Source organism: Strigops habroptila, chromosome 12 (assembly GCF_004027225.2).
Source record: "Strigops habroptila isolate Jane chromosome 12, bStrHab1.2.pri, whole genome shotgun sequence".
Lineage (NCBI taxonomy): Eukaryota > Metazoa > Chordata > Aves > Psittaciformes > Psittacidae > Strigops > Strigops habroptila.
In genome coordinates, this window is record NC_044288.2 from 17,874,193 (window position 1) to 17,890,071 (window position 15,879).

Sequence of the window (15,879 nt, forward strand, 5' to 3'; positions counted from 1 at the left end):
CAGCCTAGCCTGCTTCTTCCAGCCTCCAGCAAGGCTCCAGCCCTGTGCCCATGTGTGGCTGCATCATCTCCAGCAGTAAAGATGCAGTGGGATGAGCACAGCGAGGACCGTGCTTTTACTGGACCACTGTGATTGACTTTTGTTCCATGAGGGTTGTTTCTACAAGCTTGCGATTGTGCAGTAAAATTGACCTTGTTGTCCCTACCTGTTGGGATTTTCCTGTTCCAAAGCAGAAGCCACCTGCCCCCTCTCTCCAGATGCCTTGTTTAATGTTCAACAGGGTTGTTGCAGCAGAAGTGACCTGACTATCTACTGTAATAGGAAAAAGTTCTAATGTTACAGATAAAGCAGCAGCCATATAGATAAGGCACGGGCGTGTTTGGTCGATTCCCTTTCTCCTGTGCAGCGAGTGTTAATAGATAGATTTCAGGCTGCACACTGCTCCCTTTGAGCCTTTTCTGTGAACAGCACAGGGAAACCATGCTCCAGTTGCCTGCTGATGAGCTCTTATCTCCTGTGAGCTGTTCACCCATGGGGTGAACATAGGGTCCCCTTGACATCCTTGCTTTATCCTGTATGCATCTCTGTTTGGCAGCTGGGTGCCCTGTAATTTGCTTGCCTTGTGATCCTGTGCACCTTTTGTTATGGATTTACCTGCAGAGGTTCCTCAGGAAAGGGCTGTGGGACCCAGGCAATGTCTTTTGATGCAGACCATGGATTTATTGGTGGCACATCAGGAAGGCAGTGCTCTCCTCCTTCATCAGGCTGCCCTCGCTGTAGCTCTCTGCTGTAGCTCTGGTCTCCTTGAACATTATGCTCTTCTCCCTTGTTTTAGGGCTGTCTGTGGTGTTATTCCTGCCTGGCTTGTCAGGGCAAGTGAAGATGGGATCAATATGGCTTAAGGTCAACTCCCCAGCTAAGAAGCCTCCTCCGGAGAGCAGCAGCCGTGGAGAGGGCTCTTGTGCTGAATGCTGTCTGCTGCTGTCAGTGGGATTTCAGTGCCACAGCAAACCTGATGCTGTGAACAAATGGATGAAAAAAATGTTTATTTTTAGAACTGGAACCATGATGAATATGTGGGATTTGTTCAGGGTCTGCCTGCTGTACCTTTTTGAAATGCAAAGTGCATGTTTGTTAAAATACCTCTCCAAAGGTCAGCATAACCTAAGAAATAAATGTGCTGGCCTTTTGGAAAGCAGGTGAAGTTTCAGATGTGTGACAGATACTTGCAGTTGAGAGCATGGAACCCCATAATCCAAATCTGTTTCAGTGCTGCCCATAAGGATGTGGATGGAAATGCTGCCTTGCCAAAAAGGGTTTCCTTTGCAGGTTTCAGTGAGGAGCCCTACACCATCCTTAATCCTTCAGTTGAGCTTTTTCTTCCATTTTCCTGGCTTATTTCATATTTGCTGAAGCTCTGCTCATGCGTTTGAGGGACTCATGCTGCAAGCATCATGTTTGCAGTTAGTGAGAATAGGGATGAAAAATGGAAAACTCTGGAATGAAAAGAAGCAAAATGCTGGATGGGACCTCAGGACATCACAAACCCAATGGGTTTGTGTCCCGTTTGATGATGTAGCCAGCCTGCTGGCATGCTTACAGCGCTCAGGGATTGAAGTATTTGAGAACTTTATATTTTTTAATCCTTTTAGCTTCCTGTGAGGTGGAGGAATACTATTACTCTCTCTGAGGCAGGGAAGTGAGGCATAAAGAGAAGAAATTACTTGCTCAAAGCTTTGTGGGAATCTCATAGCTGAAAAGAAGAGTTGGCGTAGCTCTTAGCTGCCTGTCACGGCATCAGGCACCCTTGGGTAAGGTGATGTTTCTGCCACAAGCTTGGCTGTCATTATCCCACTGACGGTCTTTTGGGCAGGAATACAGACGGGAGGGTTTGGGAGAAGTGGTAGAGGAACTGAAATGTGATCCAAACTATGGAAGCAGAGCTGCAAATTAGGGCAATTCAAAGGCACAAACATCCTGTTGGGCTTGCCTAGTCCCCGGCAGAACATAATGAGTAAAGCACGTGCCCAAGCTCAGCTTCAGGCGTGTTTCAGTGGGAAAGCTCTGCCTCCGCTGCCTTGGGTTATGTCAGGTTTTATTCCTGGTGGCAACCGGCAGGTGTTCATGTGAGGGGGAACGGCATTATAAATAAATTATCCATTCATTTCCTTCTGGGGACTTTCCTATTGTTTAGCCACAATATGCTTTCCTGTTTTCAAAATAAACCCAAAACAAAACAAAGCCAAACCCTGGCCCCAAGTTCCTCTCTGGCAGGATGGACCCAAAGCTGTGTTTGAAGTGGGTGTCTGTGTCATTGCTCTTCTGGCAGTTGTGCTGCTGGCACTGTCACTCCCACCTCGGTCCCCCGTTCTTTCCGAAGGCGGTGTGGGAAGTACCTGCCCGGGAGCTGTGCCGGAGGCATCACATCCCGCCGTGCTCTGTCTTTACACAGGTCTTTTCTCCAGCAGGTCGATGTGGGAGGAAGGCTGGTGCTGCACAGGGAGTGGAAAGCAGGGGTTTCTTGTGATAGCAGAGAGGAGAACAAAAGTCCTCTTCCCTCCTTCCTCCTCCTGGCCAACGCAGGGACACTGAGGCCGGGGCACTCACTTTCACAGGGAAGTTGTTTTCAACCATTTTAGAAAAATAATTCAGCTCAATGGATGGCTTCTCTGCATGGTGAGACTGTTGCCCAGCAGCACCCATCGGTAGCTTTGCTTAACGCATGTCCCAGCTGGACAGCACAAAGGCTCTGTGAATCCAGATGTAAAACAGGGAGCCGACATGGGGAAGTGTGACCAGGAGAGGATTCACCCCTCGCTGCTCAGGGTCACTCACCCAGTGCTACATGCTGGCTGGGTTTGTGCCGTCATGCCTCTCTCTGCTAAGGAAACCCCAAAGCCTATTTCCTCTGCAGCAGCATCATTTGTCGGGAACATTTCCAGGCAGACACATGGAGCAGCACCCACATGAGCTGCAGGTGGGTCTGTGCTGAGAGCAGCCATCTTCTGCATTTTAGCTCTTTAGGAGACAAGAAATTAGATTTCTCCTGGGAATACCCAAAAGAAATAACTGTATCTCCCGTGAGCATGGCCAAGGCTGACCCCGCAGACCCAGGAAACCTCTCCTGCACTGGGAGAGCATGGGGGGAAGCCTGGGTAGCAACACCACTGTGAGTGGCGGTGCTGTGCCGGGCAGGGGGATTACCCTGAGAGGACTTAACAGCCGAAGGAGTCTTCTCTACTCCTGTTCTCCTCCAGGACTCTGCCTTCATGGGCCTGGCATGGAAATAGCAAACACCCCACTGGCGTTAAGAACAAAGATATATTTATTTACATCACTGTACGACAGGGTTAACCATTACCTTGTGCTACGCAGCAATTGTCACGTGCAATATGAATGAAGAGGTACAAAGGACCTTTTATTTAGCCACTGTGTTTGCCTGTCACAATTTAGGATTGCCTTTTTGTGTTGATGCAAACAGGAGCTTCCTGCTGTTGTAGCTCTGACTCCTGTTGCAGATGTTTGATTTCAAGGGCTAATCCTGTGTTCAGATCTTGCATGCTACCCCTCATCTGCATTCGCGAAGGCAGCGGTTGCTTAGAGCTTCTAGTAGTGCAGACATGAATGCAAGTCCCAGCGTCTTGCTGCCCTACCTGGTATTTGCTTGCAATAAAAGCTGCAATAAAACTGCAGCTCGCTTTCCAGCTGAGCTCCCGGCATCTTCTGCTGTTTCTTTCCAAAAGAGGAAAGCATCAGAAAATCCTTCCCTTGTCACGATGCAAAACCAGGGATTACACACAGGAGGAAGCAGCTTGAAGGAAGGGCCGGGCAGACAGCTTCTAAAGCTTCAAACGTGGCAAAGCATTTCAAAATAAGTGTGTGCAGGTTTATATTTAACAGGATGACTTTGAGCACTCAGGATGCCTTCCATTTTTGCTTTCAAAGTCTCCAAAGAGGAGGAGTGCTGGAGTAGGTGGGAAATGGGGAGATCAAAGTGCCTGTGATACCACGGTGGTGGTCATGGGAGCCCAGGTCCTGGAGCAAGACCCCATGTGTACAGGGTATGCAGAAGAAATTGCCTCCTCTTCAGGGAACTTATAGCTAAGGCTTAAGATGAAAAGTTGAGCTTTTTTCGTTTCTGCTTCACGCTTGTGTGAACTTCACTTTAGGCCTCAAATCTGCTTTTCTTGAAATTGGTCTCGAAATTGTTATTGACTTTAAATGCTGCAAGATCTCACCCATAAATTCTTCTCCCATCTGTAAAACGGAGATGGCAGGATTTCTGTGCCATCTGTGGTGCTGTGAAGCTGAAAACAATCATCATTTATAAAGTGCTTTGAGCTCAAACGGGAGGTTCTGTGTAAAGGCAAGGCTTTGCAGGATGAAATGTTCCTTAATGTGCCAGTTGCATCTGATAGCTGAACCAGGGCCTCGGCTGGAAGTTTTGGAAGAACAGTCTGGTGATGCAGAGGTAGTGTTCCAGCTGCTAAATGTCTTGGTTTATTTTTGTTGTTCAAAAGCCCCTGTTCATCGTTACAAAATTAAGGGACAGAGAATGGCTGAATGTCCCACAAAAATCAGCATCCTACATCCATGCTCATTTTGAGCACCTCCGATCTTAACAGCCTCCAGTCGCAGTATTACTCTGGCCACCAGCTGGTGATTTAGCAGCACATGCATTGCAAATAGGAAACTCAGAGCCACAGTCACAAGTGTTAAGCCTTTCTGAGTGCAATAGGATGCGTCTGATGGGAACAAAAGGATATTCATTTTCATGCAGCTTTGCAGGGTGTAGAAGGGAAGCTGCCTAACCTTTGCCCCCAGAGCTACATTTGCCTTATATTTGCATAAAGCTGAGGGCCCAGTTGCTGCAACAAAGAGCAGATTGTGGCCAAGCACAACAAGTTAAGATTAAATAGTGCGGTTCCCAGCGAGTAATGCAAAGCACGTGCGGCAACCTGCGGTTGTCCAGGCTGAGCTAACATATGGCTCAGGTCAAGCACTTCTGATGGAGCCGCTGGTTTCTCCTTTTGCAGACACAAGCCACCAGACCCGCTCCGTCTCCAGCCGTCCCTACTACAGCTTGCCCAACAGCAGCCATGAGAGACGCTCGGTCCTTGCTATCACGGAGCCGCCGCGTTTCCATTCCCAAGCCAAAGGCAAGAACGTGCGTCTGGATGCTCACTCCCGCAAGGCCACGCGGAGGAACAGTTTCTGCAATGGAGTCACCTTCACCAACCGGCCCATCCACCTCTATGAGAAAGTCAGGCTGAAGCTGGTGGCTGTGCACCACGGCTGGAGTGGTGCCCTACGGTTCGGCTTCACCATTCATGACCCATCGCAGATGAGCTCTGACGAGATACCAAAGTACGCCTGTCCAGACCTGGTGACCCGACCCGGATACTGGGCCAAAGCTTTGCCGGAGAGGTTTGCTGTGAGAGACAATATCTTGGCCTTCTGGGTTGACCGTCATGGGAGAGTCTTCTACAGTATTAATGATGAGGAGCCAATATTGTTTCACTGTGGTATTAAAGTTTCCGGTCCCCTCTGGGCACTCATAGACGTCTATGGAATTACCCATGAAGTGCAAATACTAGGTAAGTGTGTGTTTTGGCCCGTGGGTTGCTCTTCTGTTGGTTTTGTACCTCAAATTAATCATTTTTCTTTTGCCAGCAGTGGGGATCCAGAAAGCAATATATTTCAGAGATGTCAGTGATGGAAATTCCTAAGGCTGTGCATTGTAGCAGCCACGTGAAGGGATAAATGAAAATCTTTACATGTAACTTTACCCAGCTTTTTCTGAGCTAAATATGGTGCTATGGCATGGAAAAACATGGTGCTGCTTTACAGCGAGGTCCCAGGGACTGAGGAGACAAAGGTGACCAGTTCTGGCTTCCCCTGTTCTTTCCCAGCTACCAGGTACTGCTAGTCCACAGGAAAACTACCACCCATTCCCCAAGAGTTTTGTGGTGCTTTTCTCCGGCCCCTCTCTCAACCTTTGGCCTTGGTCCCCACCTAGGCTGGCAGTTTAACAAGCTGTGTTTGCAGATGAAACCCAGCTTACCCTTCCCTTACACACGGGCATCGCTGTATGTCTGCAAGGCACCGGCTGCAACCCACCAGCGGAAGAGTGATGAGACAATGTAGTGTGAGCTCCTGTGTGCCTTGGGATCCTTGCCACCACGGGCCACATCTCCCCTCACCCCCAAGCAGATTGCTGCATTCAGGTGGTGCCTGACTGATTTACAGGCACCATCCTTGGGGAGGGCTGCAGGAGGGGATGAATTTGTTCCCATCAGCAAACCGAGCCAATTGCCATGGAATGACTTTCCTTTTGTGACTTTTACAGGACTGAAATTTCAAATGAATTCACTGTTAGATGGAGTGTTTTGAACTGGTCTACACCACAGGGAATCCTTTTAAAATACAAGAGTGCTGCCATTTCCCAGAGGTTCCAAGGAGCTGATTTAGTTTTAACAGCCAAACTACACTGCACCTGCTCGAGGGGATGGTGCCTTTATCCTCACACCAAGCAGACACCAGCAATAAGCTGTGAAATGGTTAGTCCAGTGGGCAGACAGCTTCATCACATATTCTTCTGAATGGTGCCAATTATTTTACAGGCGAGAAGGCTACACATAAACAACACTTTGCCCTGCCTGCTCTGCCTCACATATGTAATTAAACCTTACCAGCAGCTTATCCTGTAATTGCAATTATGACACACTCCAGCCTCTGGTACTCATCATAGAGGTGAAGGAGCATTTGCTGTATTGGCCAGTGCAGCTGCTTCTGACCAATACAGAGTGGTCCTTCTTCCTCATTTGATTGTAGTTAGAAAAATAAAATGCAGCTTATTTCTCCCCCCCTCTCCCACCAGACCTACCTGCCACATCCAAGTGTGCACAGTGGAACACTCAGTCTGAGGGTACCTGTACTCTGAATTACATGAATTTTTATATATATATATGAATTTTATATTTTTTTAATCAAAGTGCCCAGCCCCACAAACTGCTGCAGGAATCAGGGCGATGCTCAGCTGTGGTACCAGGGGACCCAGCCTCCTTGCTATAGATGTGGTGGTGTCATAGCAGACATGTTTGTCTCTTCTTCACTAAATTTGGCAAATCGACAAAGCTGTGAAATACACAGGTCACAAAATGCATCTTTCAGCAGCCTGAAGCTTGGAAACATCTTACTCCTGTGTGCAGTATTTCTTGCCAGAATATCTTGTGCTTGCTAGAAGCATCTGGTCCAGCCATGAACTGACACCAGTGGCCTCTCCTGAATGGGCTTCTGAGCAAAGACAGCCCCTGCTTTGCAGCTGCTGGATGGATTTGGGTGGTTTTCCTTCTGGTGATTTTCTCCTCCAAGAAGCAGGCGGTGTTAGAGCTGGGATGCTTCTTCCCACTCCATCACTCCATCTTTGGGAAGACCAGGAGTCTGCTTCATTCATACACACTCTTAACTGCCATGTGCTTTGACTTTGCTCATCTAGTTAATGCCTTACCTTCAGAGTGAAGTGCCCAAGCTGTGCCGGGCAGTGCTGGAGGTAGAAGGAAGGGCACACTTGAACCTCCACACACCTTTAAATCCTCCCCCAGCCTGGCATGGCCAACTTGAAAATCTGGGAAATTAATTAGGAGTCAGCATCCTGATTTCCCCTTTGCTGTCAAAGGAGAAAATAACTCCCTGCTGTAAAAATCTTCTTTGTAACACTTGCAGCAAGTAGATTTTGTGACAAGCTCTCAACTGAAAATCTCTGCAGTTCTGTGAACACCCCTGAGATACAAGGCTTGAAATCCAAGAGAGGTAAAATGACCTCTCTTGGACACACCTATGCCTAGGCACCTCTGTAAGGAGTGTGAAAAGAATACTATTCATGCTTGAACTTCTCCCATCACTGTGCTTGGGATTTGGCTCACACAAGACCTTTGGACAACAAGATATTAAGACATTTCCTTCTTTTACAGAGTAACCTCAAAGCTGTTAGACCCCTCTACTGAGAAAGCTGTAGGATCACACTGCTTTACAGCTTTTCCCAGTTCACCAGTGCAAGGAGCTCCCAGATTACATTGGTACTTCGTGACACTTGTTTTTCCTCAGCCAGTGCCAAGATGCAGCTATTTCTCTGCCTGCTGCCTGCTCCTGGCTCTTCATTAGTGGTTGACCTCTGGCTAATTTTCCCATTATTTTTCCATTCAGAGGAACAGAATTCAGATAATCTCTAGGCTGAAATAATAACAATTGCAACAAGAAAAGTAGGCAATTGTATCTTGACTCTAATGTCCTTTATCACTGTGTTTATCTCACAGATAGCATGTTTGCAGAGACCATGACCACTGCCCGTCTCAGCTCTGCCCGTCTCAGCACTTGCCTTCCTCAGAGCAACCACGATTCAGCCAATTTCAATAACAACGAACTGGAGAATAACCAAGTGGTGGCCAAAATTGCAAACCTAAACCTAAGTCGGGTACCAGGACTTGCGACAGACAACCACATCATCCCCTGTTGCCCAAACCGGAGGCAGCATGCCCATGGGGTCCCAGCCTTCCTGGACACAGACCTGCGATTCCATCCGACCCGCGGACCTGACATCACCTTTTCTCAGGACCGCATGGTTGCATGCACCAACTGGCAAGAAAGCAATAGGACTTTGGTGTTTTCTGACCGGCCTTTGCACATTGGTGAAAGCCTCTTTGTGGAAGTAGGACATCTTGGGTTGCCATACTATGGGGCCCTTTCATTCGGCATCACTTCTTGTGATCCGAGTACTTTACGGACAAATGAGCTCCCAGCAGATCCAGACTTTCTCTTGGACCGCAAGGAGTACTGGGTGGTTTACCGAGCGTTCCCAGTCCTCAACAACGGCGACATTCTCAGTTTCATGGTCTTGCCAAACGGGGAGGTGCACCACGGGGTGAATGGAGGCAGCCGAGGGATGCTGATGTGTGTGGACACCTCGCAGTCTCTCTGGGTGTTTTTTACGATCCATGGTGTAATCAACCAGCTCAAAATACTGGGTAAGTGCAGCCAAATGGAATGATACTGGGGAGCACGTGGCTGGTAAAGTTTCCTGGGCCATAACAGGAGCTAGGGGTTTGCATTCACAGTGTTCCCTTTAGCAGGTGGTCACTGATGTGAGGAAGCAGCTCCTGCTCTCACCTTGTGTTTGCAAACTAAGGTGCGTGAAACAAGGTAGCTCTCAAGTGCATGTATGCAACCTATACAAGTACCCCAGGAAAGGATGAGACATGAGAGATAAAATAAGCAGCAGGCAGGGATGGCTGCGGGGACACAGCTGGTTTTCAGATGGTTTGTTTTTAAAAGGGATTCCTTATAAACCCACTGTTCCAGCCAACAGGTATTAAACTCCTGCCTTGGTAAGGGCAATGATTTTTGTGAGCACAGCTCTGGTTTAATCACGTGTGCTGCTGATAGATGGTAATCACTCCTCAAGCACTGCCACAGCTTGAGTATTAGATGTAGTTTCGATTTTGATCTGTTGCTGGTGACTAGTTACAGTGCTTTCCTCTTGTTAAGGATTCTATCAGAAAAGCAGATGGTGATGACTTTGTAAATCAGGTTTTTCTCATTTAAAGCAATGCCCTTTCCTAGCTGCCACTGAGACGGTGGTAGCTAGAGGCCACTGCTACTGGAGAGATCAGGACTTTACACCTTAAACAATGGCTGTCAGATAACCTGGTGCTCGCTTTACTGAAGCACTGATCAGACATTGTACAATGGCATAGTGAGGTCCAGGCCCTGGAGGTCACATCCAAAATCACGCACCTGCATCATAACTAAGGGGTAGCACTTAACCCAGCAGCTGGGATTTACCCTAAAGCACCCTGCCCACATGGAGTGGGAGCAGCTCACCAAGCTGAGGGGCATTTAGCTGGGCTTTGGGTGTCCATTGGCGCCGCAGTGGGCTCAGCTCTCTCCTGTGTTTGCAGGCACTGTGCAGTCCAGCCCAGTGACCGTCTCTCCCTCAGGATCACCTGGTGGCTCACAGTATGACAGCGACTCGGACATGGCCTTCAGTGTGAACAGGTCGTCATCTGCTTCAGAGTCATCATTGGGTAAGGAGAACCCATGTGCCAAGACAGGGATCCGAGTGGACAGATGGTGCTGGGGCTACACGAGGCAGCAGGGCAAGGTTGTGGGGGAGATGTTACATCTCCTGCAAGGCCAACAGAAATAATTGGAAGGAAACAAAGTGGTGGGAAGATTTTCATGGCTGCATGTTGCTTCTGAAAGTGGTCCCTGCAGGGCTGCCCTTGCTGTAGCAGCAGTGCTGCAGTTGTTGGGAGTGCGGTATTATGTCTGGGGGTCTTCCAGCACCCAGACCACTGCTTTCTGCACTGCCAGGGCTCCACTGACAGAGCGATGCCCACATAACCGCTCACATGCTGGTGTTTGGGTCTCAAGTATGTGCTGCCACCACCCAGCATGGCTGGTGAGATGCAGGAGCACCCTGCTTGGAGCATGGCTCCTTTGGGAAGAGTGGAGCTCTGCACACTCACACCATGAAATGGGTGTGCAAAATCACAGCCCTACTTGGGGAAGCCCAGGTGAGCTGTGCTTGCCCCGTCTGTAGGAAAGGGAAGGCAAGCTCTGCCCAGGGCTGTACCTGTGCTACCAATTAGGATATGCTGGGATTTGTTTGGCCAAATGAACCAGGCAATGACTAAGGAAGGAAGAGCCTTACAAATTGACTTGAGTGTTTATTGTACAGTGTCAGACTTGCACCATTCTGGTGACTAAATGATCTCATTCCTTCCTTCTCTTTCACAGTGACTGCTCCCAGCTCCCCTCTGAGCCCCCCCATCTCTCCCGTTTTCCCCCCTCCGGAGCCATCAAGCAGCAAGAATGGGGAGTGCACCGTTTGCTTTGACAGCGAGGTGGACACGGTGATCTACACCTGCGGACACATGTGCCTCTGCAACACCTGCGGTCTTAAGCTGAAGAAGCAGCTCAATGCCTGCTGCCCAATCTGCCGACGGGTCATCAAAGATGTTATTAAGATATACCGCCCGTAGCGCCCGGCTCGGGCGGTAGGAAGGGGGAACGCCGCTAGCAGTAACCATGCCTTTCCGTCCCTGCTTATGGGTTATCGTGCTGGTCAGTCGTTATCAAGTGGCTCGTTATCTGTGTTTCCTTATTTGACTGGTAGGGCACAATTCAGGGATCAAATTGAGCTGAGGATCACGTGGGGCCCAAAGGCACGGCTGCCATGCCGGCCAGGCTGTGTGCCCATGGGTGAATCTGGGGAATCGCGGTCTGGATCCGACCCAGCTGCAAATGAGAAATTTCCTGTGCAAAGGCTCTTTTTTTGCCTCCTCCTCTGGGGGAGGAGGCTCTTGCTGTGGTGCGTGTTGGGAAGGGGAGGTTGCCACTTACTTGGTCAGTGCTGGGTGCCACTGGGCTTCCCAACCCCAAAACCCCAACACCTCTGGGCTGTTGCCAGATGCTTGCGCTGTGGTGGGATAAAATTAGGACAAGGCCCAGTGGGAGGGTTCAAAGTGGACAAAACTGATCTGGAAATGTCATGTTCACCCGTGTAAGGGGAATTAGCCGAGGCCAAAATAGTAGCACAGACAGATTCTCTCTTGTTTGGGTTTTGCCCGCCTTGAGCAGGCTTCTGGGGCATGTAGAGAAGCTGGTCTGGCTTTAGATAAAGCAGCTTAGATAAAGCAGCTTTTGCTTTTCTGTGGCAGAGCAGGGACTTTTGGCCAGGGAGGCTGAGACCCATGGAGCAGCCACAGGGTAGCGGTGAGGAGCATGAGCCCACTGAGAGCCCCAGCTGCTGCAGCAGCAGTGATGGAGCAGTGACCAGCAGCAATGTGCTGTTCAGGCACTGCCGTATGGCTGGCTGCTGAAGCCATAAATTGCAGCCTGCGGATGAGAGGGGCGTTTGGATGGGCACACTGCAATCCTGGCTTAGAAAAAGCGCAGGGCTACCATCATCTGCAGTGATGGTGTTTGTCACCTCCAGGCACACACGCCTGCGTTTTCCTCTGCTCCTCTTTGCAGGTGGTGTAGCTGCCATCTCACACCATCCTGCCTGGCTCACCTCCTTTAGCCCTTCCCCTGCTGCCAGCGCCGCAGCAGGGCTCAGCCTTCCTCCTGCCCACCACAGGGACTTTTTGGAGCCCGTGGTGAGAAACCGATTTCTGTCCCAGTCCCAGCAGGCTTACCTTTTTTCTAGGGACTGTGTATCTGCTGATTTTACCTGCTCTTTCTCATGCCTTTCCAGGTTTCCCAGCACAGCTCCCAGCTGTCCAGACACTAGGTCCCAACAGTAGTTGAGAACTTGCTGAGATGAACAGGAATTTCTCTCACTTGGCTGTACTTGGGAAGAGGAATGGAAAGGGCTCTGGGACTATTAGTAGATGTTGGGACTTAAAAGGTAAATGGGTTTCAGCTGTGATATTAGCTACAAGCAGCAGCAACCTGGATGAGCTGGTTGAGCATCTGAGTATGCAGTATTGGTGCTGGTTTGAGGAGCTTGGTGTCTTTCCTGCTACTCCTGTAGGAGCTACCCTCTATTTTCCATCCTCTGCCCACTTGCATGGCTCCTGTCCAGTCCTTCAGCCTGCGCCTGGTTGGTCTCCAACTGGTCCAGGTTTGTAAAGAGGGGAAGAGAGAGGATGCAAGTGGTAAGATAAGAGAGGGGCTGGTGTTGTTCTAGCTCGGTGACCATGTGCCACCAAGTGCATAGAAACAGCTTTCTTCAGAAAGGTGCAATTACTGCATTTTTGTCCAAAAAAAAAAAGGAAAAAGAGAATAGCAACCCCTGTATATTCAGGGTTTCTGGGCCCAGAGGGGCAGCCTGACATCGTTGGTGTCTGTCACCTTGCCTTGCCATTTACTCTCTCCTCCAAGATGCCGTAGCCATGGGTGCGCTGCCGTCTCTCGCAGTGCCGGTGGTTGGTGGTACCACCAGTGCAGCACTTGTTACTGACCGGCACTTTGCCCCATCTCAGCCCTGCTCCACCATCAGGAGGGCACACTGAGGAGCAGCTCATCCTCCTCCCGCAGCGGCTGTGGCTGCCAGCTCACAGGGCATGGAGAAAACCTTTGGGTTTTTTTTTATCTTGAAGAGCTAAATAACATTTTAATTCCGTGTATAAATGAGAGGCTGCTGTAGGGTGAGATCCCTTACCCATTGCCCTGCTGCATTGGCACGAGAGCCTGCTGGCTTTCCAGAGCCCTTTAGGGAAACTCGGTTCATGCCACTGGCCGTGACGCTGCCGAGCGTGCCCAGCCCTCAGCAGAGCCACTGGCACTGCAGCTGTGGCATGAGTTCACTTACACCTTAGCAAAAGGTGGCAGCGAGGGCAGCTTTCCAAGCTGGAGCTTTGTCCAGCCCCTTTGCCCGGGGACCACAGGCATTGCCTTCACAGAGACCTCCCTGGTCATGTCGATGGCAGATCGCGGTCTAGCTGTGGTCAGTGGGCACAGCACTAAGCACGATGACAGCAAAGTATGTGAGCGTGGGACGTAAGGCCAGGTTGGGTTGGCACCTGCCTGGTGAGCAGGCTGCAGTGGGAAGCCTTTGCATGATGAGGAATTTAATGGAAGTTGTCTGAATCCACAGTGAATGATGCTAGCTTGGGGCTGGTCTGAGCTAGCAAATGCCTGAGGCCATCCCTGGGGCTGCTGTCCTGGTTTCAGGGGTGTCTGGTCCCTTTCAGGGGGTGCACGAGCAGGACAGAGCCCATGTGCTTGGCTGACACTTCAGGTCCTCAGTGAATGGGGCTAGTTGCATGCCTGGGGTGGCGTTTTCTTGGTGTAGCTTTCTTTCCTTTTTTGTGCTTAAATCCAGCAAGGAGAAATACTGAATCCACCCCAGGCTGTGTCTGAGCTGCTCAGGACACATTGCAAAGGTTGTATTTTTGCTGTAGCAGCCGAGTCCCATTTCCAGAAGGGCAGCATCCAGTGGGACAAGCAAGGGAGGCAGCTCAGTGAGGGTTCAGAGCGTGGCCATGCAGCAAGCGGGATGTGAGAGCAGTGGACGTGTCGCCCTGCCTGTCCGAGAGCACCAGGAATGTTCCAGAATAGGCCTCTTAACAAAAGGATTTCCAGGAAAAGGTAGCCTCTTACAGATTTAATTGTTAGTACTTGTATTGCTATTTTTTTTAAACAGTCCAATGATATATGATTTGTACAGAAGATCTGTTTGTGCCTTATAAGGGTGTCCGTGCACTTTTTATCCTTTTTAAAGCAAATTTTAAAAAGAAAAAAAAAAAGTATCCAGGGGGAGAAAAATAACACAGATCAATGGTAGTTTTATAGAATTTTGTGTTCACTGAGAATCCTGCTTTTTTATATATATATTGGAGTGAAAAAGTGTTTTATTTCCATGGATTCTGCCCCCCCCTCCTCCTAACCTATTTGTTTAAAAATTTACAAAAGGAAGAAAGAAAAAGAAGAGATGGGGGAAACTCTTTTACCTTCCCCCTTTCTGAGAAAGTTACTCTCCTGTTGTTACCTTTATGATTCAGTACTGTGACCTGTACATCATGTTGAAGCTGAATCAGATTTTGGACCTCTGTATTAGGCTTTTCAAGCAAATCATTTGGGGGACCTGGGGGGGTGGGAGGGCATCGCACGAGGGAGGGAACTGCACTTCTACATGTCAGTGCTCTATAGCGTTGTGTTCAGTGCTGTGTGTTTTACTTTTGTCCATTTATCTGTTTTACATTAATATAATTTTACTTGTTTATGAAACAAATAAAACTTTGGCTTGTAAAGCGTGCTCCCGGACGTTTAAAAGTGTTTTGACCTGGAGGGTGAGTAAATCCTTTATTTCCAAAGCGTGGCACTATTAATGCACAGAGGCAGGGCACCTCTGTTCAGCTCAGGTACCTCTGCTTCAGAAGAATTAATGTTAGGCACTTCAAATACCTTGCATGAGCTTTGCATTGCTCCTGAGAGGACACTGCACAGTGGCTGCGCGGTCCCTTGATGGGCAGGGTAGGGGGGATTCCTGGCTCATTTAACCTTGCAAAACCTTGACAGTTGGGCTGCCCACTGCACTAAAGCAGGGTGTCCTGTGGCAATGCCCTCTCCCAGTGCCCCAAATTCCTCATCCAACCTGCACTATCCCAAGCAAGGCAGCTGCCAGCCTCGCCCTGCTTCTGTGGCCTTGCTGGGGACGCCGGTGGCTGGCCAGGGAAGGGGATGCAGGCGCAGACAGGATGGCTGCTTTTTCATTTCTTCTTGTCATCTTTTTTCTGTTTTTTTTTTCTTTTTTTTTAATTTTTGTTTGTTTTGTTGTTGGTTTTTTTTTTAGGGGGTTATTTTATTTTGGGTTTTTTTTGTTGTTTGGTTTGTTGCAATGCCTGGCACTTTTTTTCACAAGCAGAGGCCAGCAGAAGGCTGCTCTCTACGCTGTTTATATCTCTAAATGTGACCAGCTGAAGCCAGACACCAGCCAGGCAGCCTCAGACGTGGTCTAAAGCAGGGTGGAAGAATTCATTCATAACTCTGCCCTGGCAAGAACACAGCCACAGTTAAGTGTTTGCATGAAAAACCTCACAAGCCGCAGGTGGCGAAGGAGCCCGACAATGCCTATTTATGCCAAAAGGCCCTTTTATAAACTCTGCTGCCTCAGTTTATCCAGAGATCTGATCCCTGCAAGCTGCCAACGGCCTAATACTGCTGGTCTCAGGCCACAAGAGACTTTGCACCACACTTAGCATTAGTGTGAGGATCTGCTCCTGGCCCAAGCCCTGGCGAGAGCATGGAGGACCACTGCCTGCTCCCATCCCCTGCACCCGCAGCTCCCCTGCCAGCCTGGGTACCAGGATGCAAGAACCAGCCTAAAACAAGCCTCCAATGGATGAAGCCCCTTCGTAGCACTCTGCCAGA

General features: G+C 49.4%; 1 protein-coding gene across 2 annotated transcripts in view; it reads left to right on the top strand.

Annotated features, from left to right (window-relative positions):
* The window catches only part of NEURL1B (neuralized E3 ubiquitin protein ligase 1B), a 136,341-nt gene extending 121,577 nt beyond the window's left edge, over positions 1-14,764 (top strand). For both annotated transcript variants that reach the window (XM_030504472.1, XM_030504473.1), the window contains exons 2-5: positions 5,037-5,597; positions 8,316-9,023; positions 9,957-10,082; positions 10,798-14,764. In XM_030504472.1, the coding sequence (XP_030360332.1) occupies positions 5,037-5,597; positions 8,316-9,023; positions 9,957-10,082; positions 10,798-11,042 (1,640 nt within the window). In that variant the 3' untranslated portion in view covers positions 11,043-14,764. The remainder of the gene's footprint in view (positions 1-5,036; positions 5,598-8,315; positions 9,024-9,956; positions 10,083-10,797) is intronic.
* The last annotated feature ends 1,115 nt before the right edge of the window (positions 14,765-15,879 follow it).